The sequence below is a fragment of the Mycena indigotica genome (genome assembly GCF_014461135.1).
Source record: "Mycena indigotica strain 171206Taipei chromosome Unknown Mind.scaff0017, whole genome shotgun sequence".
Taxonomy (NCBI): Eukaryota; Fungi; Basidiomycota; class Agaricomycetes; order Agaricales; family Mycenaceae; genus Mycena; species Mycena indigotica.
In genome coordinates, this window is record NW_023503016.1 from 1,124,099 (window position 1) to 1,147,914 (window position 23,816).

General features: G+C 52.2%; 6 protein-coding genes across 6 annotated transcripts; 4 read left to right on the forward strand and 2 right to left on the reverse strand.

Annotated features, from left to right (window-relative positions):
- Positions 1 to 128: 128 nt before the first annotated feature.
- MIND_01401400 (PUA domain-containing protein) lies at positions 129 to 1,820 on the forward strand (the record flags this gene model as incomplete). Its single annotated transcript, XM_037370418.1, has 6 exons — positions 129 to 171; positions 225 to 412; positions 465 to 575; positions 623 to 718; positions 763 to 937; positions 982 to 1,820. 6 exons carry the CDS (start codon positions 129 to 131, stop codon positions 1,818 to 1,820), a joined length of 1,452 nt encoding a protein of 483 aa, XP_037213419.1.
- Positions 1,821 to 1,966: 146 nt separating this feature from the next.
- MIND_01401500 (Ribose-phosphate pyrophosphokinase) lies at positions 1,967 to 3,280 on the reverse strand (the record flags this gene model as incomplete). Its single annotated transcript, XM_037370419.1, has 6 exons — positions 1,967 to 2,134; positions 2,188 to 2,246; positions 2,297 to 2,574; positions 2,627 to 3,091; positions 3,147 to 3,186; positions 3,247 to 3,280. 6 exons carry the CDS (start codon positions 3,278 to 3,280, stop codon positions 1,967 to 1,969), a joined length of 1,044 nt encoding a protein of 347 aa, XP_037213420.1.
- Positions 3,281 to 9,622: 6,342 nt separating this feature from the next.
- MIND_01401700 (uncharacterized protein) lies at positions 9,623 to 12,423 on the reverse strand (the record flags this gene model as incomplete). Its single annotated transcript, XM_037370420.1, has 6 exons — positions 11,995 to 12,423; positions 11,902 to 11,949; positions 11,644 to 11,852; positions 11,142 to 11,598; positions 10,052 to 11,089; positions 9,623 to 10,000 (listed from the first exon to the last, which is right to left on the reverse strand). The coding sequence occupies exons 1-6, from the start codon at positions 12,391 to 12,393 to the stop codon at positions 9,623 to 9,625; spliced, it is 2,529 nt and encodes an 842-aa protein (XP_037213421.1). The 5' UTR covers positions 12,394 to 12,423.
- Positions 12,424 to 13,594: 1,171 nt separating this feature from the next.
- MIND_01401800 (uncharacterized protein) lies at positions 13,595 to 14,956 on the forward strand (the record flags this gene model as incomplete). Its single annotated transcript, XM_037370421.1, has 2 exons — positions 13,595 to 13,940; positions 13,992 to 14,956. The coding sequence occupies 2 exons, from the start codon at positions 13,595 to 13,597 to the stop codon at positions 14,954 to 14,956; spliced, it is 1,311 nt and encodes a 436-aa protein (XP_037213422.1).
- A 251-nt stretch (positions 14,957 to 15,207) lies between these two features.
- MIND_01401900 (ATP-binding cassette transporter) lies at positions 15,208 to 17,979 on the forward strand (the record flags this gene model as incomplete). The annotated part of the gene is made up of 15 exons (XM_037370422.1): positions 15,208 to 15,469; positions 15,518 to 15,630; positions 15,678 to 15,919; positions 15,967 to 16,022; positions 16,072 to 16,196; positions 16,251 to 16,512; positions 16,555 to 16,635; positions 16,683 to 16,698; positions 16,749 to 16,758; positions 16,814 to 17,031; positions 17,079 to 17,170; positions 17,215 to 17,412; positions 17,462 to 17,589; positions 17,634 to 17,742; positions 17,792 to 17,979. The coding sequence occupies 15 exons, from the start codon at positions 15,208 to 15,210 to the stop codon at positions 17,977 to 17,979; spliced, it is 2,100 nt and encodes a 699-aa protein (XP_037213423.1).
- Positions 17,980 to 18,131: 152 nt separating this feature from the next.
- MIND_01402000 (ATP-binding cassette transporter) lies at positions 18,132 to 19,173 on the forward strand (the record flags this gene model as incomplete). The annotated part of the gene is made up of 7 exons (XM_037370423.1): positions 18,132 to 18,287; positions 18,336 to 18,418; positions 18,466 to 18,527; positions 18,578 to 18,779; positions 18,830 to 18,957; positions 19,003 to 19,112; positions 19,153 to 19,173. The coding sequence occupies 7 exons, from the start codon at positions 18,132 to 18,134 to the stop codon at positions 19,171 to 19,173; spliced, it is 762 nt and encodes a 253-aa protein (XP_037213424.1).
- Positions 19,174 to 23,816: the final 4,643 nt, after the last annotated feature.

Genomic DNA, 23,816 nt, shown 5'->3' on the forward strand with positions numbered 1-23,816 from the left:
TTGTACGATCCAGCATTGAGTCCAAAAACCTGGGGGAGACTATTCGGCACAGTGTCGAGTAAGGGATCAACGGCGAACAAACTCGGCGAGTCTCACTCCGAAATATTTGCATCTTGACTCGGTTCACCATGGCACGCGCCCGACATCCATGCACCATCGTCATTAAGCTAGGTTAGGTTAGGCTTACTGGAGTCGCGGGAGCTAGGATTGACGGTGCTATGCAGGCTCTTCCTCCATCGTTCATGAGAAGACGCATCAAACGCTCTTGTCGCTGCTTTCCAGCCTCGTGGAGACAGTGGTTCTACTTAGAGCGCATGGACATAAAGTCGTACTCGTCAGCTCCGGCGCTATTGCCGTTGGTCTAAAGCGCATGAATCTGGCGAGCAGACCGAAGAGTTTAGCGGGCAAACAGGTGCGAGTTGTCTGTCGACGATGAACAACGTGTCTAACACGTTTTGTTACAGGCATTGGCTGCCGTTGGTCAGGGTAGACTTATCGGTCTCTGGGACAACCTCTTCAGCCAGTTCGACCAGCCAATCGCTCAGGTGTTGCTCACAAGAGGAGATATTGCAGATGTGCTCGGCTTCCCCCTATTCTGTCTCCAAAGCTCACTTGTTTCCAGCGCACGCGCTATCTAAATGCTGTAAACACCTTCAAAGAGCTGCTGTCAATGGGGGTTGTCCCAATCGTCAACGAAAACGACACCGTGTCCGTTAGCGTAAGGAGATTCAGAGTTCGCCTCGTCTAGACTAAGAGATTCAGGAAATAAAATTTGGCGACAACGACACTCTTTCTGCGGTTACTTCTTCGATGCTACATGCGGATTACCTGTTTCTCTTGACGGATGTTGACGGATTGTACACATCGAACCCTCGAAAAGACCCGCATGCCCAACATATAGAGGTTGTCACCTCAATCGCCGCTATTCGTTCTCAAGGTCAGACACTCTCCAATGATTTATCGGGCTAATCTCACGTACAGTGAGCACAAGTACCCTTGGATCGAGTCTCGGAACTGGTGGAATGGAAACGAAACTTATTGCAGCAGAAATCGCGACTGGCGCTGGCGTCACGACCATTATTTGCTCAAGCAAAAGACCAGAGAGCATCCTGCCCATTATCGAATACCATCATGCACAAAAGGCGTCCTCCTCGAACCCTGGTACCCCTGCATCCGACTCACTACCCGGATCCGGAAGGACAAGTCCAACACTTGAGCCTGCAGACGAGCCAGAAATTGTCCACATCCGACCGCCTCACACCGTGTTTACCGCCTCTCTCTTGCCAATGCGAGACTTGAAAGCGTGGACAAGCCACACTTTATTCCCCGCAGGAAGCGTTATCATCGATTCCGGCGCCCATAACGTCCTTTCCCGCCGCGAATCCGGTGGCAGATTACTCGCAGTCGGTGTCTTTGGCGTCATCGGCGCGTTTGCCTCCGGCCAAGCAGTGCGAATCGTCATCCGCAAAAACACAAGTCCAGGATCTGTTGCCGCCCGTATCCCTTCTACCCTCGCTGGCGAAACGCGGCCAGCCTCGCCTTCTATTCTAGCCGCATCTTCTATGACCTCTTCCGTCGCGTCACTTGAGCCGCTGTCGCGCTCAGTCTCTTCAGCAAGTCTTGCAGATGTAGTTATGGTCGCAAAAAGCGAAGAGTATACCGACGCGGATGTAATAGAGGTCGGCCGTGGTCTGGCGAACTACAATTCAGCCCAGATCATGAAGGTGAAAGGCTTAAACAGTTCTTATATGCCGCAGCTGCTTGGATATGCCGATTCAGAGTATGTCGTCGAGAACATCACAATTCGTGTACCACCGTGATAAAATAATGCACAACCAACCTCTGAAACAGAAACACTTCGCGGAAATAGCTTTCAATCTGAACCGGATGATATGCTTGTTGAATTGCTAGATTTTCCTCGTACATTTTTGTGCTTTCAGTCTAGGTATCAAGGTCCATGTCTACTCTAAATCACCGAAAAAGAGCCAGTCTCCTGCCGCTCATTAAACAGCAAACTGATGCTCTCTCCATTGTGGGTCCGCCGAATACTCTCCGCAATCGTCGGGCTCACGTCTATCGTCATCAGCTTCGAGCACAATGCACGGTTATTGGTTTGTGGGATTGTGTTGGTTACCTGCAAATATCATCAGCTCGACTGCTCGAACAAAAAAAAAAGAATAGACGTACCACAAGCTCGGCGATGGGGAGTTGCTCAACCAGAGCCAAACTCGCCTCAGAGAGCAACCCTGCAGTAACGTTAATTCTAGAATTTCATACACGGAAAGCAGGGACGCACCATGCGAAATGAGGACATGGATTGCCTTGGCACCCTTTTCTTGGAGCGCTTTCGCGGCCATCGCCAGCGTCTGGCCAGTGTCAATCATGTCGTCCACGAGAATCGCCACCTGCAAAGGCAAATTAAAGGATGCATGGAGCTGAAATGAACGCCGTGCCTTGTCTTTCACGTCACCGACCAGCAATTCCATTCGTTCCGGCTCGTTATGGTGCTTCGTGTCGCGCTTCCGGTGAATGAGTGCGAACTCGACGTTCAGCTTGTCGGCGATTGCTGTCACTCTGTGAAAGGGAGTGTTCATTTTTACGATGGCACGTTTATAAAGCCACATACCGTTTGGCTCCGCCTGCATCGGGACTGACAATGATGCTGTTCTTCCAGCCAGCAATGCGACGCTTGATATAAGTCAGCATGAGTGGCTCAGACCAAAGATTGTCCACGGGAATGTCGAAGAAGCCTTGGATCTGACTGGCGTGGAGGTCCATTGTGATGACATGGTCGCAGCCGGCAACGACGAGCATGTTGGCGACAAGCTTCGCAGTGATTGGCGCACGGCTTTGGTCCTTCTTGTCCATACGAGCGTATGGGAAAGATGGAATGACCGCCGTGATTCGTCGGGCTGAAGCAGTCTTGCAGGCGGAAATGAGAATAAGGAGCTCCATCAGGTTGTCGTTGGCGTCGCCGCAGCCAGACTGGAGAATGAACACATCCTCGTCGCGGACTGATTCGGAGATTTTGACGTTGATCTCGCCATTGGAGAACTTTTTGACCGTGCAGGGAACGAGGGGGACATTAAGCCTTAAACGCTAGGTCCATCGACTGAGGAGAAAAGACGATGAAAGCGCTATCTCACCGCTCGGCCACAGCCTGGGCGAGCTCGGGGTGACTGTTCCCTGTTGTTGGAGTCAGTCTCAAGCCCACACAATGTCAGGGGCCCCACAAGGCCGACCCACCAGTAAGGATGCGGATAGAGTTGTTGTGATACATGGAATGAAGGGGTAGGAGTGGTCTCGAGGCTACAGCATGGAATGAGAGCCAGGTCGAAAAAACGGGTGCGGTATGGTACAGAAGAAAAAGAGAAAAAAGAAGCTTCGTCGCAGGCACACTTCCAAAATAGGCGACACAGCTTTCGGTCCGGCTCCCACTTTCACGTGTCTTCCGATTGAATGATGCCGAGGTTAAAACTCGGAAGTATGTACTCGTCCATACTTACACACACCAACTCTGCTTCTCTGTTACTCAGAATCTGCGACTTCTGGCTCAGGTTGGGCAAATCATCGCACTGGAAGTTTCTTTTCTTTCTTTTTGAATCGATTTCAGCGCAGGCGCCATTCCCAGTCGTAAGTAACTATTTACACCCAAAAAAAAAGAGAAAATTAAGCCTATCCTGGGCCAAATCATGCAACGATGGTGTATTGCTAGAATTGCCACGGTCAGACCAAATGACGCGAACAGAAACTGAAAACAAACCTCAGCAGCAGAGGGCTTGGCGGCGTTGCAAGCCTCGTTGTCGAGCCTGCCTTTGCCACCATCGACGAGGCAGCGGCCATTCTTAGAGTTCTTGGGAGAGAGAACGTAAGGCTTTGTGAGATCAGTGTTGGCGGTGAAGGGGAACAGCTGGCTGTCGGTGGTTTGGCCTTCACCATCGGCACGACCACCACACGAGAACATGATGACTTGGTCACCAGCGGCGCGACGGTCGTCGAAGTTGAGGCACCCGTTCATGAGGGAGGAGACGATCAGGGTGCTGTCCTTGTTGTTGTTGTGCTTTCCGGCAGTGATGAAGTCCCATTTCTGGCCCTCAGAGCCATCGCAGTCAGCGATGTCGATGGGAATCAGGTTCTCGCGGAAATCGCCCTTGGTGATGTCGACACCCAGACATTTGCCAGCAGAGTTTTTGATTTGGACTCGGGTAGCAGCACGCTTAGCGGTATCGTCACGGGCTTGGCTTTGAGCAACAGCAGAGGGCTCGAGGATGCCTATGGAGGGTCAGTGTGAGTTTGTTTAAACAACATTATGAGACACGAACCCTTAGCACCAGAAACCTTGATAGGACCAGTGGTGGTTTGTGTACCCTTAGTGGTTTGCGCCGGAGGGGGAGTGGTAGTAGCAGCCTTGGTGTTCTCCGGAGCTTTAGTCGTCTGAGCAGCCTTGGTGGTGGCAGCACCTGCACCTGCACCTGCACCGACAATGGTGAATTGTTGGTTGGCAGCGGGCTTAGTGGCATCGCAAGCAGCATTGTCAAGACGTCCCTTTCCACCGTTGACGAGGCAGCGGCCGTTCCTCGAGTTCTTGGGGGAGAGAACATAGGGCTTGGTGAGGTCGGTGTTGGCGGTGAAGGGGAACAGTTGGCTGTCGGTTGTCTGACCTTCACCATCGGCACGGCCACCGCAAGAGAACATGATGACTTGGTCACCAGCAGCGCGACGGTCATCGAAGTTAAGGCATCCGTTCATGAGGGAGGAGACGATCAGGGTGCTGTCCTTGTTGTTGTTGTGCTTTCCGGAGGTGATGAAGTCCCACTTCTGGCCCTCAGAGCCATCACAGTCGGCCATGTCGATAGGGATCAGGTTCTCGCGGAAGTCGCCTTTGGTGATGTCGACGCTCAGACACTTCCCGGTAGAGTCTTTAATCTGGACACCAGTAGCAGCGCGCTTGGCGGTATCGTCACGGGCCTGGCTTTGAGCGACAGCAGAAGGCTCAAGAATACCTGAAAACAGAAACGCAAGTTGAGTGGATGGGATGGGAAGATCCAATGAATATGACGCACCCTTGGCACCGGAAACCTTGATGGGACCAGTGGTGGTTTGAGTGCCTTTGGTGGGTTGGACGTTGGGAGTAGTGACGGTGTTGGTCGCTTTCCCGGTGTTGGCGTTGTCCGCATTACCAGCGTTGTTGCCATTACCAGCGTTGTTGCCATTGCCAGCAGGCTTGCCACCGAAAGTGAAAAGCTTGTCCAAGTATTAAGTCAAGAGAATATCACGTGACAAAAGACCAACCTCGAGACCGGAAGCGGATCCAGCACCGTTGCAGGCAGTTTGGTCGACGTTGTTTCCCTTGACGGTCAAGCAGACCTTGTTGTTTCCGTTTTGGGGTACGAGGGCCAGGGGACCAGCACCGCCGTTGAAAGCGAAGAGTTGGGAGTTAGTGACCTCTCCTCCTCCATCGGCACGTCCACCGCAGCTAGTCGAACGCGTCAATATCATTGAACTTCTTGATATTAAGTCACGAAAACTCACCTGAAGAGGAGGACTTGGTTTCCGGCAGCTCTGCGGGCATCGAAGTTGAGGCAAGCATTGGTAAGGCTGCTGACAATAAGGGCCTGGCCGGCGACGTTGTTGTGTTTGCCCTTGGTGATGACATCCCAGGTCTGGTTCTTCGAGCCATTGCAAGCCACCGCGGTGACAGGGGTGAGATTGGAGCGGAAATCGCCAGAGAAGGGGTTGACGGAAAGGCAACGACCATCGGAGGTGGTGATTGTTGTCGCAGTGAAAGCACGGGTCGCGCCATTGTCGCGTTGTTGGGCCTCGGCCGTAGCGGCGGCATCGAGGGCAACATCCCGACGGATGGGGGCAGCAAGAGACACACCAGCGGCGATGAGTGTGAAAAGAGAGGTCGTCAGCATCTTTTCTAAAGATTGAGGGTTCTATACGGTGGGCGCAAAAAAAGATCGTGGGGACTCTGTCTGGCAGAGGAAAGGACCGCAAACGGCAGCACAAAGAAAGAAGGGAAGGAAGGAGAGGGGGGAATAAGTAATGAGAAAGTCGCCGGCAGACTTTATAAGATTCAAGTACAGATGCCGTAACACGTTTGATGTATGGTTGATCTTTCCCGATTCTGACATCTTCTGTCTTCCAATGTTCACTGTTTGGCCGTCAAAGCCGTCTATTCTTATCAATCTCTAAGTCGTCCCAATTACTGCTCCAACTATTGATAATCTCGTTCTTGGACTCGGAGTTGCCCTTCACATCCGCGTCCGAGTAGTTAGAACCAAGTTAGCGGTATATCATCAATATCTGTCAAAGGCCTTTGATGTCAAGAAAAGTGCTCCCGCCAACCCGTTGGCAACCCGAGTGACTTGTGCAGCTTGTTTACTCAGCCTCGCTGTGAATCTAGCTGATGATGCTGAACCAATATAGAAATTCACTGTGGGGCATTGCTTTTAAGAAAATATTCAAGTTTAGCTCGATGCCTTCGGAGAAATGAAGCCGTGAGGGCCAATGAAGGAGTAAAAGCAAGATATTTCATGATCACCTTAGATAATCAACACCATCGGTCCACAGGTCAACATTTCAACTATTCCACGCCTTCATAGCAAAACTGTGCTTCAGAAGTTCCCCCCGCAGTCGGTCTCTTCGTATGGTCCAACTGCAAACACGCGCGGATGAAGTCCGCGCTCTCCTTGATATCCTCCTCCGCCAAACCCGGAATGTTGTAGTTCTGCATCGCCTGCTCAATCGACACCGGTATCAGCTCCGGAATACGGACGAGGCTGCCTATCGAGTAATGTCAGCACTTGATGTTAGATAAAGACGGATGAATTTGCCTTGCGAATCGAAGTACTCTGCTCCTTTTTTGGCCCGCGCAAGGACGTCAGCGGAGAAGCGCTGGCCAGTCAGCTCTTGCATCTTGGCGAGATGGTCTTCTTCTATTGTCCAATCGTCTTCGCCATCTTCTGGATGGAAGAGCCACCGCCCAACCAGGAGCTCGAATGTCTGATAAAATATTAGACAAGCAAGTGTCTCGAGAAGTATCCTACCAGACATCCAACAGACCATATATCAATCGCGGTTCCAAACCCAGACGAAAGCAAAACTTCTGGCGGGCGGAGAGAGAGTGGGCAGAAACCCTGACCAAAAGGCGTGCCTTCTGACCATTCGGCTGGGAATCTGGCATCAGACGGATATAGCATTCAAGTGCAAGCGCACCGTGGCCGTAATCGATGAGCGAGACGGTCATCTTCTCAGCTTCAAATGCAGACGTGTCGTGTGTCCAACTGTGAGGAATAGGCTGTGGCTCAGGACTGCTGAGTTGCGCAGGGTATTGCTGGAGATACTTGTCGAGGTTGGCGTCAAGCGAGAAGCGCTCGTTGGTGAAGAGGATATTGTCAAGTTTGACATCGGTGTGGACGATCTTGAGGTCATGCAGCACACGAAGGGCCTGGAGGGTCATGTGGATGATACTCCGAACCATATAGACAGGGAGAGATTTGGTGGGGGGAGGATCGTCGCAGGGCAGAGACAGAAGTGCTGTAGAGCGACAAAACGAGGCAGAGGTGGGGTCCTTCGTTGAAGCTGTCGTAGAGTGCAGGCAAATAGTCAAGTCCCTCGTCATCGTCCACTTTGTCAGCATAGTCGGTTATGGATTGCAGGAACTCGCGTTCGCGTGCTGGCCCGTTGGGCTCAGCAGTAGCTTCAGCACTGAGAATTTTGGCGGCAAAGTACTTGTTGGTGCTGATAAAGATGCTTGAATAGTGAACAAGCTGATGAAGACGACAGCCACACACCTCCCAGTTGCGGTGGAGTCGCGCACCAGCCAACTGACCGCCGTGATTCCCTCCCCCAACTTCCTTAACACTGTGTAGCGTTCATTTTTCAGCGTTGCACCGAGCTGTGGGTTATAGTGGGTGGAGGCCATTCGAAGTCTGGCTGTGCATGAGAAATTTCGTCGCAGGGCAAAAATGGCGGGTAGAATGGAGGCTGAGCGGAGAAAGCAAAGCAGCGAGCAAAATAAGCGCCCGGGCCGTATTAGTGCCGGATGACTCTTACTTGAACCATGCGCAATTCATGGCACTCGAAGCTCAATTGTTTTCAAGAGAACACTACTCAGAATAGTATGGCCCACTCCGGAGGTGGACTATTTCCTATCATTAAATTCCGGAGCCGGTCAATGATAGGATATAGTCCACCTCCGGTCTACAGTTCTTCCTCTTCCATTTGCAAGTATCATTCAGAACTCAAAATGCTGAACGTCATGGTAATTGTTCCCACTAGACCATCTCAATGCTATAAAGTACACACCATGATCAAGCTCACGCATTAACCACTCCGCACCAATGTCCTCTGGCAATATCCCAATCGTATGGTCGCAAGCCGCGAAGGACGACATCGCTGGCGAGACCGCGGCAGACTACGGTGGTGTCGACCCTGCCACTTTCCACGAGACCAAGGTCCAGGAGCACTGGCAAGCAAACAAGACAGACCCCACTATCTCGAGTGCAGACAAGGCCCGCATTCGGCGAGCAGTTTTTCTACATCGCTTGTCCAAAGCTACTAACCCCACCGTACAGTCGCGGGGCACATACTGGGGGCTCAGTCGATACCGAGCCAGACCACATCACCATTTCCTACCGGAAGGGCTCGAAGGAGCTCGCCACGAAGCACGCCTACACCGGTCGTACTTGACTGCTTGTCACTACTAGTACCATTTCAGCGTTGTACAAATTATCAATTTTTTCTTACCAGTAAGAAAACCTACTGATTGTCCATGAGCCGCTTGAGCTCTGAGTTCCAGTCAACGTGCTTGCGCCACAACGGGTGACGGTTATGCGACTTGAGGGCAATCATCACATCCAGACTCTGAAGAGTTGCCGCCCACAGACATTTGCGTACGCCTCCATGATGGCGTTAATCGCGGCATGGTAATGCGACTCGCCCTCGAGCTTCTCTTGTTCGATGAGCGCCATTTGTTCGAGACCCTTGTTGATGAGCTAGTCGTCGGGTAGCGACCGGTTGACGGCCCACATCTGGACAGACGGAACGAACGAGCGGATTTTGGCGCGGCGACAGTCGGAGTCGGGGTCAAGACACGCGTCACATGCGCAGACAAAGCCAGTCTCCTAGCGGTTTGCTGTGGTGTCCCAGACGTTGAAATAGGACAGCGTCAACTCTTCACCATGCGCAATGTCGCGCGCTGCGTAGACCCTAAAATCGATGTGTCGTTGAAATTGGAGGGGACCGCCTTTCGCATTGACGAAAGCAAGCAAACTCAAGGCGTAGCGCATGTTGGTCTTGCTTCTTTTTGCCCACAAGACTGCTTTGTTTACGTCTCGCGTGCCCGTTCCCAGTGGTAGCAAGAAATTTGGACGGGGTGAGGGTCTGAATGAAAGAGAAAATCATCACGTGAGCAGCTCCAAACTCAAGGCCTCTCTCGACCAATCAGAGCTATGACTACATAGTAACAAAATCTTGCCGTCTGGGCCACACTCAAATCTGAATCTTGCGCAGAAAACGCTATAAGGATTAGTAAAGTAGCAAGAAGACTGGAATATACATAGTATCGTACATTATAGTGGGTCCTTGATCTCCTTTCAAAGTTCGGTACGCCGTTTTAGTATTTCTCCGCCTCTTTGTCCTTTCCCTTCTTCGGCATCTCCTTGTACCATTCAGGCACCTGATGGGCCTTGACTACTGCCCGTTTCCTCGCCTCCCTTTCCTCCTCCAGCTCCCTCTCCTCCCGCTCAATCCTCTCACTCTCCTTTTCAGTCTCGCGTTGCGCTTCTCGCGCGCGAACACCAGCATCAAATGCGGCTCGTTCTTGTGCCCTCAGCGTCGTGCTCAGCATTGGCGCCTGGCCATGTGTATGTTGTGGCTGCGCTTGTGACCGACGAAGAGCGGATTGAGCGGCAAACGTCGCGTGTATAGCCGCAAAATCGGGGATCGTGTACGGTTTTGATGTCGACGCCTGTGGAAGAGGGTGATGGGTAATCTGAAAAAATTATCAGAAACCGAGATCAACAGAAAAATGCCAGTCACTTACACTTTTGGAGCCAATACTTGCCATCCTTGGGCGTGATTGGCTGGAGGTGGAGGCCCTCTTCTCCTCCGCTTGTTCTCGCTCACGCTGGGCAGCGGAAGCAAGCACCGATCGTGTCCGTTGGCGTTGTCGTTCTCTTTCAGCCGCTGAAATTGGAGCAGTGGAAGAAGCCAACGCGCGAACTGGCGCAGAAACAACTCGTTTCCCTTTTGATGAAGATGCGACAGCTCGTGGTCGTGTTCCCCTCAATGATCCAGTTCCATCGAGCCTGGCGGGTCTCGAAAGCACAACCCGACTCCGTTTCTCTCCTCGTGCCTTCCCTAGATCTGTCGTTGTGGTTGATAGAGAAGACGGTGGACGCGTTCGTTTCAACGATGATCGAGCAGTAAGTTTGACCTCAGGAATAACACCAGCAGGTGGCTGACTGTCCATCTCCATTTCTTCATCGTCATGATCCTCCTGCAGAAAATTTGGGACATCCAGCACACGTTTTCGTGGAGAAAGCTCTTCCAGTGTAAGTGGAGGATCACGTCTTCCGTCGCGTTCCCGTATCGGTGTTGTTGTTTGCACACCAGAGGTACCGTCCACCTCGGGAAATGAAAGGGGAAACGAAGAAATGGCTGAATCATTTGATGTCGTCTGGGACCCTCCTGCCTCCGATGGAACCAGAGGCGCCGTGACAGCCGCGACCACGATCGTGGATGGTAAAGGCGGGAGGGGAACCGGCTTCGACTCTATTTTGCGTGGTCGGGGATCACTTGTTGTTTTCACGTGAGCTCGCACGGGATTTTGTTTGGACGTTGCTTGTTTGCGAGTTGATGAATCCGACGCATTCCGAAGATGATCGCGAGCAGAACGGGCGTTATTTCTTGAAGTAGGTTTGCTGCTGGAGGCAGACGCTGACACAGACCGCGCATGCGTAAGCTGAGGCTTTGCGGGATGGGCTCGAGAAGCTATTGCTGCTTCTCGAGCACGTGCCGCCACACTATTCTTCATGGGTCGTGGGGGCCTTGCTTTTGTCGACACAGAATTGCTGTTACCCTACATTACTGGGTCAGACAACTGAAAGAGCAAGAGCGAATCGGAGACTCACCGACGTCGTTTGAGGAGCAGCACCTTGATCAAGATTTTCCATGGGAGTATCTGCCTCGCTCAGCCCATCCACCTCCGGGTCGTTCATAGGTGAAAACGACTCCGATACCATGTCACTGCTGCTGGGATCGGAACACGTGTCCAGAGTCTCGGGATGGTCCTCGGCAGTGACAGCATTGGGTAAAACCTCGCAGTCGGAAGAGTCGTCCAACGCAAACCTCACGTGACCGCGTTGCAAACCTTCCCCTTCACTTTGCTCTAATTCATCATCCCTCCTATTTCCATTCATCTTTTCGGTGGGTTGTTCGTCGCGAGAGGCAACTGAGTCGTGGTTTTCCTCAGATAATTCAGGCGAAGAAAGCGTTTGGGGAATTGCATCAACGACAATGGCGTCCTCAGCTTCGAGCGATGCGTCTTCTACAACGCCAATCGCCGGTGTCGTAGGGGAGGGTGATGATCTGGTAATTAGTCAATTCATGCAAACTCAAACGAGAAAAACTCACTTGGCTTCACTTTCTTCGTCTTCCCCATCAACCGCCTCATAGGCTAACTCATGCTCGGATGCATCCAATTGTGTCAAACCCACATCCGTCGTCGGCGCTTCGAGGGTATCGGTAGCTTCTTCAGGAGCAGAAAGTTTCGACGGCGGAGTAAGTTTAGAAGATTTGAACTTGTTTATTGAGGGAATAAGGCTGGTCCTTGGGCGTTGCAACTGAGCCTGGGTTTAAGTTAGAGTTCCGCCAAGCTGGTGGTTTACGCACCTTTCTGGAAGTCGCTTTCGGCGGCGAAGGTGGTGGAAGAATAGGTTTCTGCGAGCGGTCAGATCCGCGAAGCAGCATAGGAAAGATACACACCGAGATGTCTAACTCCATGTTGCTCTTTCCTCGACCACTTAAGGTGACATGGATATTCTCGTCATCCAGTCGCTGAGGCGGAGAGGTGTAACGTGCTGGGCGAAGGAATGCCAGACCGGTGGCATTGGCTTTTGTCGTCGGCAATAGTGACTTGGTATCGTTACTCCTCGCAGTCGAGCCGTGGGCAATTGTTGGCTCCTTTGGCGGGGGAGACGCTAGAATTGAGGAGAAGTCTGCGGTCGTACGCAGAAGGTCATCATCGCCGTCGTTCCTCGAGGTGGAACTGGGTAGCTGGAATGAGAACGAATCTGACCCGTCAGGAAACGTAGGTATCTCGAACGACGCGTCTGAGAGCTCGGGAAGATGCCTCAGGCTGATGTCTGCGATGCGGCGAGACATGGTCAGGGTCGGTTCGTGGTGGTGAATGAGGGGGGGCGTGTTGACCGTGTGCACGTGATCACGAGGCAGGGTATTTATGTCAGCACATGCAGCTCTAAGCTCTTCCATTTTTCGAAGCGCGAAATTGACTCGTCTGAGCCTTCTCCATGCACTGGCACCGGTTCACAAGAATCTACCGAAGGGAGAACAAACTCTTGCCCGCTTTGCCAGTCATGCATACGGATTCCGACTTCGTCCAGAGGAGAGCCACATGAACCCGATCAACATTCCTGACCGCTCGCGCCATTTGTTCACAATACCCGGTAGCTTTCTTGACGAAGATGCTACTTTGCAACAACAACAACCCATCTACCTTAAGCCGCCAAGACCACTGGGAGCTAAAAAGAACCGACATGAACTTGAAATATCAACACTGTTGGCGAGCGCCGATAGACTGTAAATGCTCCACGTTCAGCCCACAAGTCCAATCTATCCCCGGCCGCCACTAAAATGAGCTAATGTTCCCGACAATGTTCACGCGGCGGGTGTTGGCAGGGTTTACGCCAGCCTGAGGTCTGTTCGGGACACTCACAGCGTGGGCATTCTTTCTTGCAGGATGAACGCTGGCTCAACGATATACTAGAGAAACTCTTTAAACCTCGTCCTGGGTGCAGTGTCGGTGAGCATTCTCTCCGGCTGTTACATAGGTTGGCTAGGAGAAAACACATTATCCTGTCAGTCACTGCCAGTGCCCTTCGGACAGTTCGTTCTCCTTCCGGCCTTCTCGGGCATACAGTTTGAGTCCGTTTGCAAACGCATGATCCTACAGCAGTGTATCGGGAAGTGGGAAGGAAACAGAGACTTTTAACGGTTCTATTTGACCACAGGCGCAAAGCAGGAACATAACTCGATGTGATGCTGTGAACTTTCATAGGGCGACTCAAATCAAGATGCAGATTTTGGTAAGTTTGCTCTATGACTCAGAGTCGCGATACATGCAATCTTCGTGTCTGCTTGGCGCGATGTTGTTATCATCTGAACGTAAGCAAAATTAAAATGCGTTCCGCTCGGTGATCGACACATCATGGTAACTCCGTGTTCATCCCAAAACTCTATTCCTTGCTCTTCCCACCAAAGGTGTATCATGATCCTGATTCTATCTATCAACAACTTAAAGCTTGCTCACGGCTGCTGACGAGGACGGCCACCGACTCATTTCACGATGTCTAGCCGTGCCTCTGAGCTAGCCAGTCCAGTCTCGCCTTCGAGAACTACAAGCATTCGCAAACTTACCAATATCATTCTCCGGCCGAATCGCCGAGCCGGACGAGGTGACCGCGATAGAGTCAGCCCACCTTCATCGCCGTCTTTGTACTCTCTGTCGTCCGATGGAGACTTACGGTCCACCACTGGATTCGACACAAATGGACCACTGGAAGAAGAGGAAGATTCACAACCACTATTGTCTCCGACTCTTAGCACTTTCTCCAATATGGAGACCGAAGGCCAGGGACTCCGCAGACCACCACCCTTGGAAGTTGTGACTATGGGTTTGGATGCCGAACGCTGTGCGTATCTGTGTCCAGAATGCTCATAACTTTGCTCACGCGAACGGAAAGCAACACTCAACTCACCCACCCGGCGACCACAAAGAACTTCGGCCGATTTTTCATGGGCGATGAGAGTCCGACCGCAACGAATCATCATTGCTGACAAGGAGGGCGATGAATTTATCAGCAGCGACACCGCGAGTGTTCGTTCTGGAGGAGTTTGGGATCCGCCACCGATTATGTCGCCTGCAGAATGGCTGACATCGACATCCAATTGCAAAGAGTCAGCGGAACTACAGGATATGTCGAGTCCGCTGTCTCCGGTAATTCAGGACGGAATGTCTTCTTCCGACTCCTCTCCGGCTACACCGCGTTTTCAAGCAGCGACCGAGATAGATCACGCACTGAAACGTCAAGTCAATAGACCTCCCAGCATCACCGGGGTCTCTCCAACCAGTGTGCAGCGTGCTCGGTCATCTAGTGAGCCACAGCGCTTGTTCCTGGGCAATGTAACAGCGCCACAGCATGCTAATACCGTTCCTACGACGCCAACCGGCGCAAGACCCGGCTTTATAACACCACCTGTTGCTGAACCGACAACCAGTCATTCCCGTCGCTCCTCAATGGCCAGCCCCATCACTCCCAGACCAACTCCCCCCGAAGACGTCTACTTTACTGCTGCCGGTCGACGCGAGTCACGCATGTATATCAGTCCCGATAGCCCTACCGCCCAACTCACGCCAGTGCGGACCCATGGACATTCCAGCAGCGCTCCAACAACTCTGTCTCCTGCGGCAGATGTAGATCCTTCTTCGACGTCTGTTCGTTATGCAACCTGGAACAGCTTCAGGAAGCGGGCAATGACAACAACAACAGCATCAAGTCGGCCATTTGATGATTCAGTGCGGGATGAGTTTGACCCGTATGGTTATACGGACAACACTCCCGTGTCGAGGAGAGAAGAACAGTGGTCTGGAGAATGGAATCGCGAGGACATTCAAGAGGTCATTGAGGGTTTGAGAGCGTTGAAGTGATAAAAGTGGCATTATTTTTTGGGTATCTTAGGAAGGGTTTCCGACGGTCTCTTTCTCTCTATTATCCTAGACGCATCTGTAGCATCATTCAACCCCAGATAGCAGGCATCTGGGCTACATACACTCAATCGCCATGTTATCTTATGTAATGATTATAATCTCGGCTCCGACTGCCGAAGGTCGCCGATGCCGATTGGCACGTGCACTCTTCGCTCCTTTCTCGCGTCACCGACTCGGCATCGACTGGGGCCATGCTTGGGCTCTCGACGCGTCGGGTGCTTGGCTGCCGCCACCAGTTTCTGGTTGGGGCATTGTCAATACCTCGGCCTGCTGCTGCTGGTCTCAGCCGGCACCATTTTCCTCTATTCGACACCATTCGTAGCCGGAAATACGCTACAAACTCCAGCGAAGCGCCTGTCGAATCGAAACCGCGCCAATCTATCCTCTCCCGCCTCTCCCCAAAGTCAGGAAACGTGTCGTCTTTCCGCAAGATTGCTGCTCTTGCCAAACCCGGTATTGCGCGCGCAAAAAAGTTTGATCAATTTGTCTAACGACGCGCAGAGAAAAAGCCACTGCTTATGGCTGTCGGGCTCCTTGTGGTCTCCTCTTCCGTCTTCATGAGCGTGCCGATGACTGTCGGAAAGCTCATTGACTTTTTCTCTTCCACCAACCCGGTGTGTGTTATTCCGAGCAGTCGTTCTCTTGTGCTTACTATCCACAGCAATTTCCGTTGGGCCTGTCTATCTGGCAGACATCCTCCATACTCTTAGTGGCGTTTACGCTTGGCGCTGCTGCTAATGGGGGGAGAGCTTGGCTCATGAGAATGGCTGGTCAGCGAATCGTCGCACGGCTGCGTGAACGGACTTATGCAGCCGCTTTGAAGCAGGAGGTTGAATTTGTGGAAAAGGGAGAGGGTGATGTGCTCAGCCGGCTCAGCGTCGACACAAGTATAGTCGGAGAAAGGTGTGTAACCCGCAATCGAGAACAACAACGACCTAACACCACTTCAGCGTCACCCAGAATCTCTCTGATGGACTACGAGCGGTTGTAATGTCCTCCGTTGGGCGTAAGTACATCCCTCTCTGTGTGTCTTACTAATTTTGAATCTGTTTAAGTTGGCGCCATGTTTTACTTATCCCCGAAACTGAGTACAATAAGACCTCGCGCATATCTGCTCCATACTGACTTGAATTTAGCAATGCTTATGATGGTGGTCGTTCCGCCTGTCTCATTGGGCGCTGTCAGTGATTTCTTTGCTCTACGACCATGCTATGTTTCTCACAAGCATTTCAAGGTCGTATACGGCAGATACCTCAAGAAACTCGCCAACCAGACGCAAGAAGCCGTTGGCGAGATGACCAAGGTTGCCACCGAATCGCTTTCCGCGCTGCGAACAGTCCAGGCGTATAACGCATACGAGCAAGAACGTTTGAAGTTTCACGACCGGATCGAGCATGTCCTTTCGCTTGCAAAGCGTGAGGCGACAGCCAGCTCCGCGTTCTTTGCGGGAACTGGCTGGAGCGGGAATGTCACTTTCCTCTGTCTATTGGGTTATGGTAAGAGCTGTGTTGCTCGTTGGCGGCTCTAATTAGTTTCAGGTGGATCTCTGGTTTCTCGAGGAGAAATATCCGTTGGAGATTTAACGAGTTTGCTGCTTTACACCATATATGTCGGGAATGGTAGAATGGCTTTAAAACGATTATAAGACTCTGATCTCGTTGTCTAGGTCTTTCCATGTTGTCGTATGTAAATCCCTTACTTCCTCAGAGCAATACTAACGGTTGTCTTCAAGGACCTTCTTTGTATGTCCAGGCTGTTCTTTTCTCCCTGTTTTATGCTGATCGTTGTCGTCGAAAGTCTTCCATCATGCGCGGCATTGGCTCTGGCCAACGAATCTTCGACCTGTTAGACCGAGACCCCGTTATCCGATCGGACACTGGCGTGGCGATTTCTCCAGACCGGCGCGGCTTGCTCAAGTTCGAGAACATTCAGTTTGAGTACCCCAGCCGGAAGGGCGTGGAGGTTTTGAAGAACTTTGAGCTCGAGGTCGCGGTTGGCGAAAGCGTTGCCATTGTGTGAGTCCTTGACTGTTCTGGCCATATCCTGTTAACAAGTTTCTCAGTGGTAAGAGCGGCGGAGGCAAATCATCGATCCACTCGCTGCTCCTGCGGTACTACGACCCGGTTCAGGGCAAAATCACGTTTGACGGACAAGGTTTGCTCATTGCCTGATCGTCAGCCAATCCTCACAGTAGTTAGATATTCGAGAATTTTCGCTCGAGTCGTGGCGGAGCGTGATTGGCGTTGTGCCCCAGGACCCGATCCTCTTCACGGGAACTATTGCTTCCAACATCGCGTATGGGAATACGGAAGCGACGCGGGAGCAGATTGAACAGGCCGCCCGGGACGCGAACTGCGAGTTTGTGTGGGGAATGCCACAGGGCTTCGATACGCCAAGTAAGGAGATGCGTCCTTGGAGATGTGTTGAATAATTTTTTGTTTGCAGTTGGCCGGTTGAGCCTTTCTGGTGGACAGCGACAACGACTAGCGATTGCCCGGGCTCTGCTGAAAAAGCCCGCGTTGCTTGCTCTTGACGAAGCTACCAGCAGTCTGGACGCAACATCAGAACATCGGGTATGTCCCTTTCTCGTATCTTGACCAATATCTGATAAACGTAGGTCAACGACGCGATTGACAAAATTTTGCGGAATCGCAACACGACGTGTTTATTCGTTGCCCACCGCCTGTCGACGATTGCGCGGGCTGAACGGATAGTGGTACTGGAAGGTGTGGCATGTCCCCTAGAATTTTCCGTCTTGAATTGATGAAAAACCAGATGGCCGGATTGTGGAGACGGGAACATACTACCAGCTTGTGTCGCGAGCAGACTCGCGTTTCCGGGCATTGATGGCTGCGCAATTGAACGCGGCGGCGGGTGAGCGGATAACGCTCGATAGCGTAATGAAAGACGAGGTTATTGAGGAGGAGGAAAAGCCCGACCCTGAATCAGAGGCCAAGCCATGAACGATTTGTACAAACCGGAAAGTCCAGCCCGATATAGACCAAATGTAGCCTCCACTTATTGTTTGTTATCTTCTGCCTAATGCGAGTTCTAACACCACTCAGAAGAAGCATAATTGGCACGTTGCCAAAGCGTGTTGGAGACGCCCACGACCATGGAGTCGGTTTCGCCTTCCCCAAGCACCGTGAACAGCGACACGACGCTGCCGTTGGCGAGTAGCGCCAGCTCGGATGGTCTCGCGACTCCGGTGGGAGTGCCGGCGGCGCAAGGGCTTATCCGGGAAATGAAGAACAGGCTGGTAGAGTTAGACGTAGGTTGCCTTGAAAGCCCAAGTGCTGTTTTGCTTGAACGATGATAGGAAACCTTGGGCGATCTGCATGCGCAAACACTCGAGGCGGCAGCGTTCGGTGGAGAGCCGCAGATAGCGAGGGACATCGAAAAGTAGTGTTCAACTGCTGTTGACTTGGACACTTTTTACTTTTTTTCAGTCTGCGAGCGCAGCTGCAAGAGCAGGACCAGCGACAACGCGAGGGCATCCAAGAGATCGAATGTGCTTGCGGCGGTGTCCCGGTTCCGTTCTTTTGCTGACGGCGTTGGTAGTGATACTAGGAAAGGTGCTGAACACCGAAGTCATCGAGCACATGAAGAGCGGCGCTGAAGCAGACATTGCACGCCAAGTAGACGCGTTGGTGGCCGCCCAGGTGGCAGAGCTGTTGAAACTGCACATGCCCGAGGAGCTGCAAGTCGAGGTTGCGCGGCAAGAGGAATGGTTGGAGGAGATCCAGAGGGATCTCCGCAATTCGTGCGTTTTCATGGCTGACAGACATCATTTTTTATCCTGATTTAATGCAGCGAGAACCGGCGGGCAAATGCGATGCTTCGCGATGGCGAGTCAGCACCGCTGCAGCCGATCTACAAGATGGACGGAACGGTCGCAGACAAGTTTCCATCGACGCTGAAAGAGCTGTTTGAAATGGACGGTGAGTCGAGGCAACGAAGCGGCCTGGGCTGAAGAGGGGCTCTAGTATCGACCTCGCAGGAGCTTATGAGGGAATACGAGCTGTCCGAGTGCTCAGCGTCGCGCGAACGAAACCTCAACCGACTGATGCAGTTCTTCAATGTCAAATATCAATTGGTGGGTGTCTTGTGTGGGTGTCAGCTTGAATAACACTCAGGCTGGCGCTGTAGGTTCGTGAAGGAGGAAGAACAAAGAATTTGGGGATGTTGTGAACAAGGCAAAGCGCACGTAATGAAGTAACATCTAATGAGCCAATGATGAACCCAAACGCATGCGCAACAATTCCGCGGAACCATGATCTCCGTCCGGCGCAAGAGTCTGAGTGCGAGCCAGCTCGCGTAAGACGATGTCGTGCTGCTCGAGAGCTCCAGATAGGTTAGCAACACGACAGCAAGCTGCCCGTATCGCTAACAGGACCGGGGAGGGCAACTCGGGAACAGCCTGATTCAGCTCTTTGCACGTGTCGACCAAAGTTGGATCAACGGTGAACGTGACGCGGTGTTGTTGCACGCTTCGGAAGGAAGAGAAGTTGGGCAGACTCGATACGATGTTGTAAGTGTGGGGCTACTTGGAATGAGACTGTTTAGACTGGTGGTAAAGAGGTTCTTGCCTGGCCGTTAACTTCCTCCAGCCACACAAGCATTTCATTGAAGAGGCTATAGAGATTCCCGTCCATGCACAGGAGGTTCGCATCCCGATGGACTCCGAGTCTGGTTCCAACCCACTGTTTATGTCCAACACAGAACAGTTCAAGAATCGCGTCAGCACTGGCACTATACGCCTCCTGAAAAGGTTTTAGTTTCAGCAGGACTGAAGTAATGCATTGAACCAGCCTGGTTGTCGCTGGATTGTGAGCACTGCGCCCTCGTTATCGGTAAGCCTGCGGGCCTCGAGTTCGGGATAAGTCACAGTGGCGACAATATCATAGCATCCTGTCAACTTGCACCGGAATCCATCGCGCAGCAGGGCCTCGTTAATGTTTTACTGGATGATCGAATATCAATTTGTATATACATCATCTCGGCACACACGCCGCATGCCGCACGCCGCAGGCTCCTGCGCCTCCTCCTGCGCCGGCTCCTCTGCCCGCCCAAACGCGGTCACGTGATGCTAAATCTCACAAGTTCGCACTTAGCATTCCCTCGTTAGATTCTTATTTTGGCGCTAGAAAATCGTCAGTCTCTGGTTCACAGCTTAAACGCGTTAATTAAGAACTTCCAACGCGTTTTTTGGGAAGGCATTCCCATTCTGCAGTTATTGCAGTGTCCGTGCGTGGTCTCCCCTCCCGAAGGCATTGCAGCAAAGGCAACAAAAAAAAAAAAAGGTGAAGGTGATGACTCACCGGGTGCCATAATCACGGCCTTGGTCCCACGCGCAGACTTGACCACATAGCATTTCCCGAGGGCAGTTGTAGCCTCCATCCCGCGGTTGCAACGGCGCCGACGCCAAGGCCAGGCCAAGACATCAAACCCGAGGCGTAGCATAGGTTGTGGAGATAATGCACAGTTGGGGGTCACCGCGGGAGACTAAGTCGGCGGACGGCATATCGTTGTCAATGGCCAGCCCGACATGTGCTCGGTCATGACTTCAAGTTTGTTCCCAGCCGACGAGCACTCCATCACACGCACAGTCCAGCGGCGCTTCCGAGAGCTCGGGTTCGCAGGCAAATACGTTGGGGTGGGGGGGAAATAGCCGACAAGACAACGCCGGTGAGTGCCATGCCACGTCCGGCCAGGATGGCTGACATCGCGCGCTTGTCGGAGTCATGATAAACGGGGAAGGTGACCACCGTGATGGTGAGTGGCTTCGTTGCAGGTGGACGGCATCGGTTGGCGTGAGTCGTTGCCTTCACCGGGAAAGAAGCCTGAGGCGATCGAGTGAGAATGGTTGGCGAGTGTGTTGTCGTTTGAGCAGGAGTGGTGGAAGGTGACCGAGTCGTCCCGTGTTGAGAGAGCCTCTGCAGTCGCAGCAATCTCTCGGGATGCGGCTCGGCGCTCGCGAAACAGAGAGACTGGCCAGGGCCGGGTAAATCTCGATTGAGGTAGGCGAATGGCTATTGCGCGCTCGCCGCCAGCACCGGCAATGGATGCGGAGTGACTTCAAGTTGAGCCTGGAAATACTCATGGACGCCAGGCATTGGGAGCCGGATGGAGTTGGCGAAGGGATGGGGACTGGACGAGCATCGCGCAGTTGTTGCTAGTCCGAGATCATGCTGGACTGTCGAGATGGCAGGGGGAAAGAATATGGTGGCGGGAGTGAAGGGCATCGGTGTGGATGTTAATGTTGAACGTGAAATTGCGTCCGTGATCGTTTCGAGAAACAAAGTGAACGCGAGTTGTGGCCCCGGGAGGACAGAAGATGGGATGGAGACTGCATGTCAACGGCGAAAGAGCCTGAGGTATAATGTGGGCCATAGTTGCAAGCTAGCCACGCGCGTCAATCGACCCGAAACATGGAATTTGGTGTGCGAGAGACTCTGGTGCGGAAGGGGCTAGAACAGTGTAAGATCTGGAAAACGACTCAGCACAAAAAATTAGGTTTAATGTCTGGGGGCTTACCTTCCGATATGATTGACGCGGTCAGGTTTGATGTAACCCAAGGCGGAGGGTCGCCGAGCGTGGCCAGCAAAGCGGCAATCGCAGGGGGGAGACGGGAGACGATGGACGCCGTGCGGGCGGCGGACGACGAGACAAGTTGGACAATGCTGAATGTCTTCAACCTGGAGAGGAAATGAGCAAAAGCCCAGGCGAAACGGGCACAGACAAGCCGTACCTGCCAGCGTTGAGCCACAAACAGAGGCATTGCGCAATTTTCATTGATAGTGGTGCAGAGTGAATGCGCCGTATGACACGTCGGGGCTGTATAAGGAGTCAGCACAAGTTTTTTAGCAGCGTTGGCAATACTCTTACACAAGTTGTCGAGCGCGTTGCGCGTCCTGTCGGGACGAGCTAGCCGCAGAACCCATGGCAGTCGTTGGGTTCAAAGTGAACACTGGAGGAAGAATGAGCTTGTTGAACCTGGCACGACTCACGAGGAAAACAAACTAACCAGTCGAGGTGGTGGTAAACAGAGAAAAGAGTAGACAGCGTGACTTGACCTTCACGCGCCGATTCCAAGTCACAGAATTACATATTCCATAACGTACCTTACGATCTCAAGGCTTGAACCACCGCACAAGAAACAACGGTAATATTTACCATAAGATATTGAACCCAAGGCTGGTGCTGCCGCCACAGAGTTGCCAGATGAACCTTGAATTTGACTGTGTTGAGGTCGAGCAGAGTGTTGCCAAGACTTCTCGTAAGTCGCGGGGAACTGGCAGACCAGTTTATTTTGACAACATGACGGGAAAACGGAAGCGTGTCACACAACAGTTCCGATCAACATCAATGCCGTCTTCACGCAAAATTTTGCAGCGCATGGAGGACTATATAACAACAGAAAACTTGACTGGCCAGTACACAAACCAGTCCTTCTGGGCCGCTTTTGGAGCTTTCCCAAGCTCCAGCACCAAACCATCAAATTTGATATCGGCAAGCAAATGCCGTTGTGATACCAAACTATGAGCGGAGATCCGACTCCGGCGCGTCATGTACGTTTGGGCGCGACGAATGAGAATGGGTGCGGCGACCCAAGCCCGCGCACACATGCAAATCTGGAGCGGCGAACTGAAATTTGGCATTTTGCCGACGGGGCCTAGTGCAGATATGATGCTGTGAAGAGCAAGGAGAAACGAACAATGGAGCAGTGGTTATGCTGCAGTGCTGGCGCGCTGCTGTTTTCCCGTTCCCCACAGTCTTTTACTTCTTTTTCCATAGTTCCCATCAGAAGAGAAATTGTCTTAGTCTGACCATTCTAAAGGGCTTTGTTGCACATTCACGCGCAAAATTGCTGTTGAACATGAGGTCACGTGACCCAACACCACTCGACCAAAAAGGAAATTCGCGCAGTATTTCGCGACGTGCGGCCTCAGAAATGCTCCAAATGCTTGGAAAATTTGAGGAAATGTATTAAGTAAACACTTGAGTCCAGTAGCGACGCGTTCTCCCGCGATATATAACATCAAAAATGTGTATATTCTCTGGACCACAAATTTCAGTTTTCTGCCATCTACGCATGCTACTTTTCGCCGATTACCTTGAAACTTCACAGAAATGTTGATTACGTAAGCGCGTATCTGCCTTGGCTCTCCGATTTCCTCACAGACCAAGGCAAGTGCTTGATATGTTGAGATGTTCTAGTTTGATCTGCCGTTTCCAACGGCAATCTGGCCCTGCGCTTAGCAAACGCGCCAGAAGCATCATAGCACATGTCTTCTAGCTGTCAGGTCTTTATCCATGGGCGTTCCGAGCCTCGCCAATGCTCCATTTCTTGTGGTTTCCGGAAACTCAGTTTTCACATATAACGTGTATTATAGGACTTGTGGAGGCTGGAACCAGTCTAATTTCATCCAGTACAGTAATATAGGCACAGGGACAGTAGAATCTAGTGTTATAAGTCTTGAACTGCCGCTCCGATATCATTCCCACACAATTTACATCTTCCAACTTGACTCGAATCCCGCCCTAAGAACATCTGTCAAGCGGTATCCACCGCTACTGTCACTCGCTTAGTGGGCGCTCCGAAGCCTGAGGATATAAAAGGCTCACCGATTTCACCTTTTACCATCATTCCCTCTCTCTCTCCTCTCACATCTTCCTCCTTCTCGAGTTTGTCGTCGACATCGACGGCGTACTCCCTCCCACTGTCGCAACCCCACCTCATTCTCTACCCGCCAGTCCCGTCCCGATGTCCGCGCACTCCCTCCCACTGTCGCAGCCC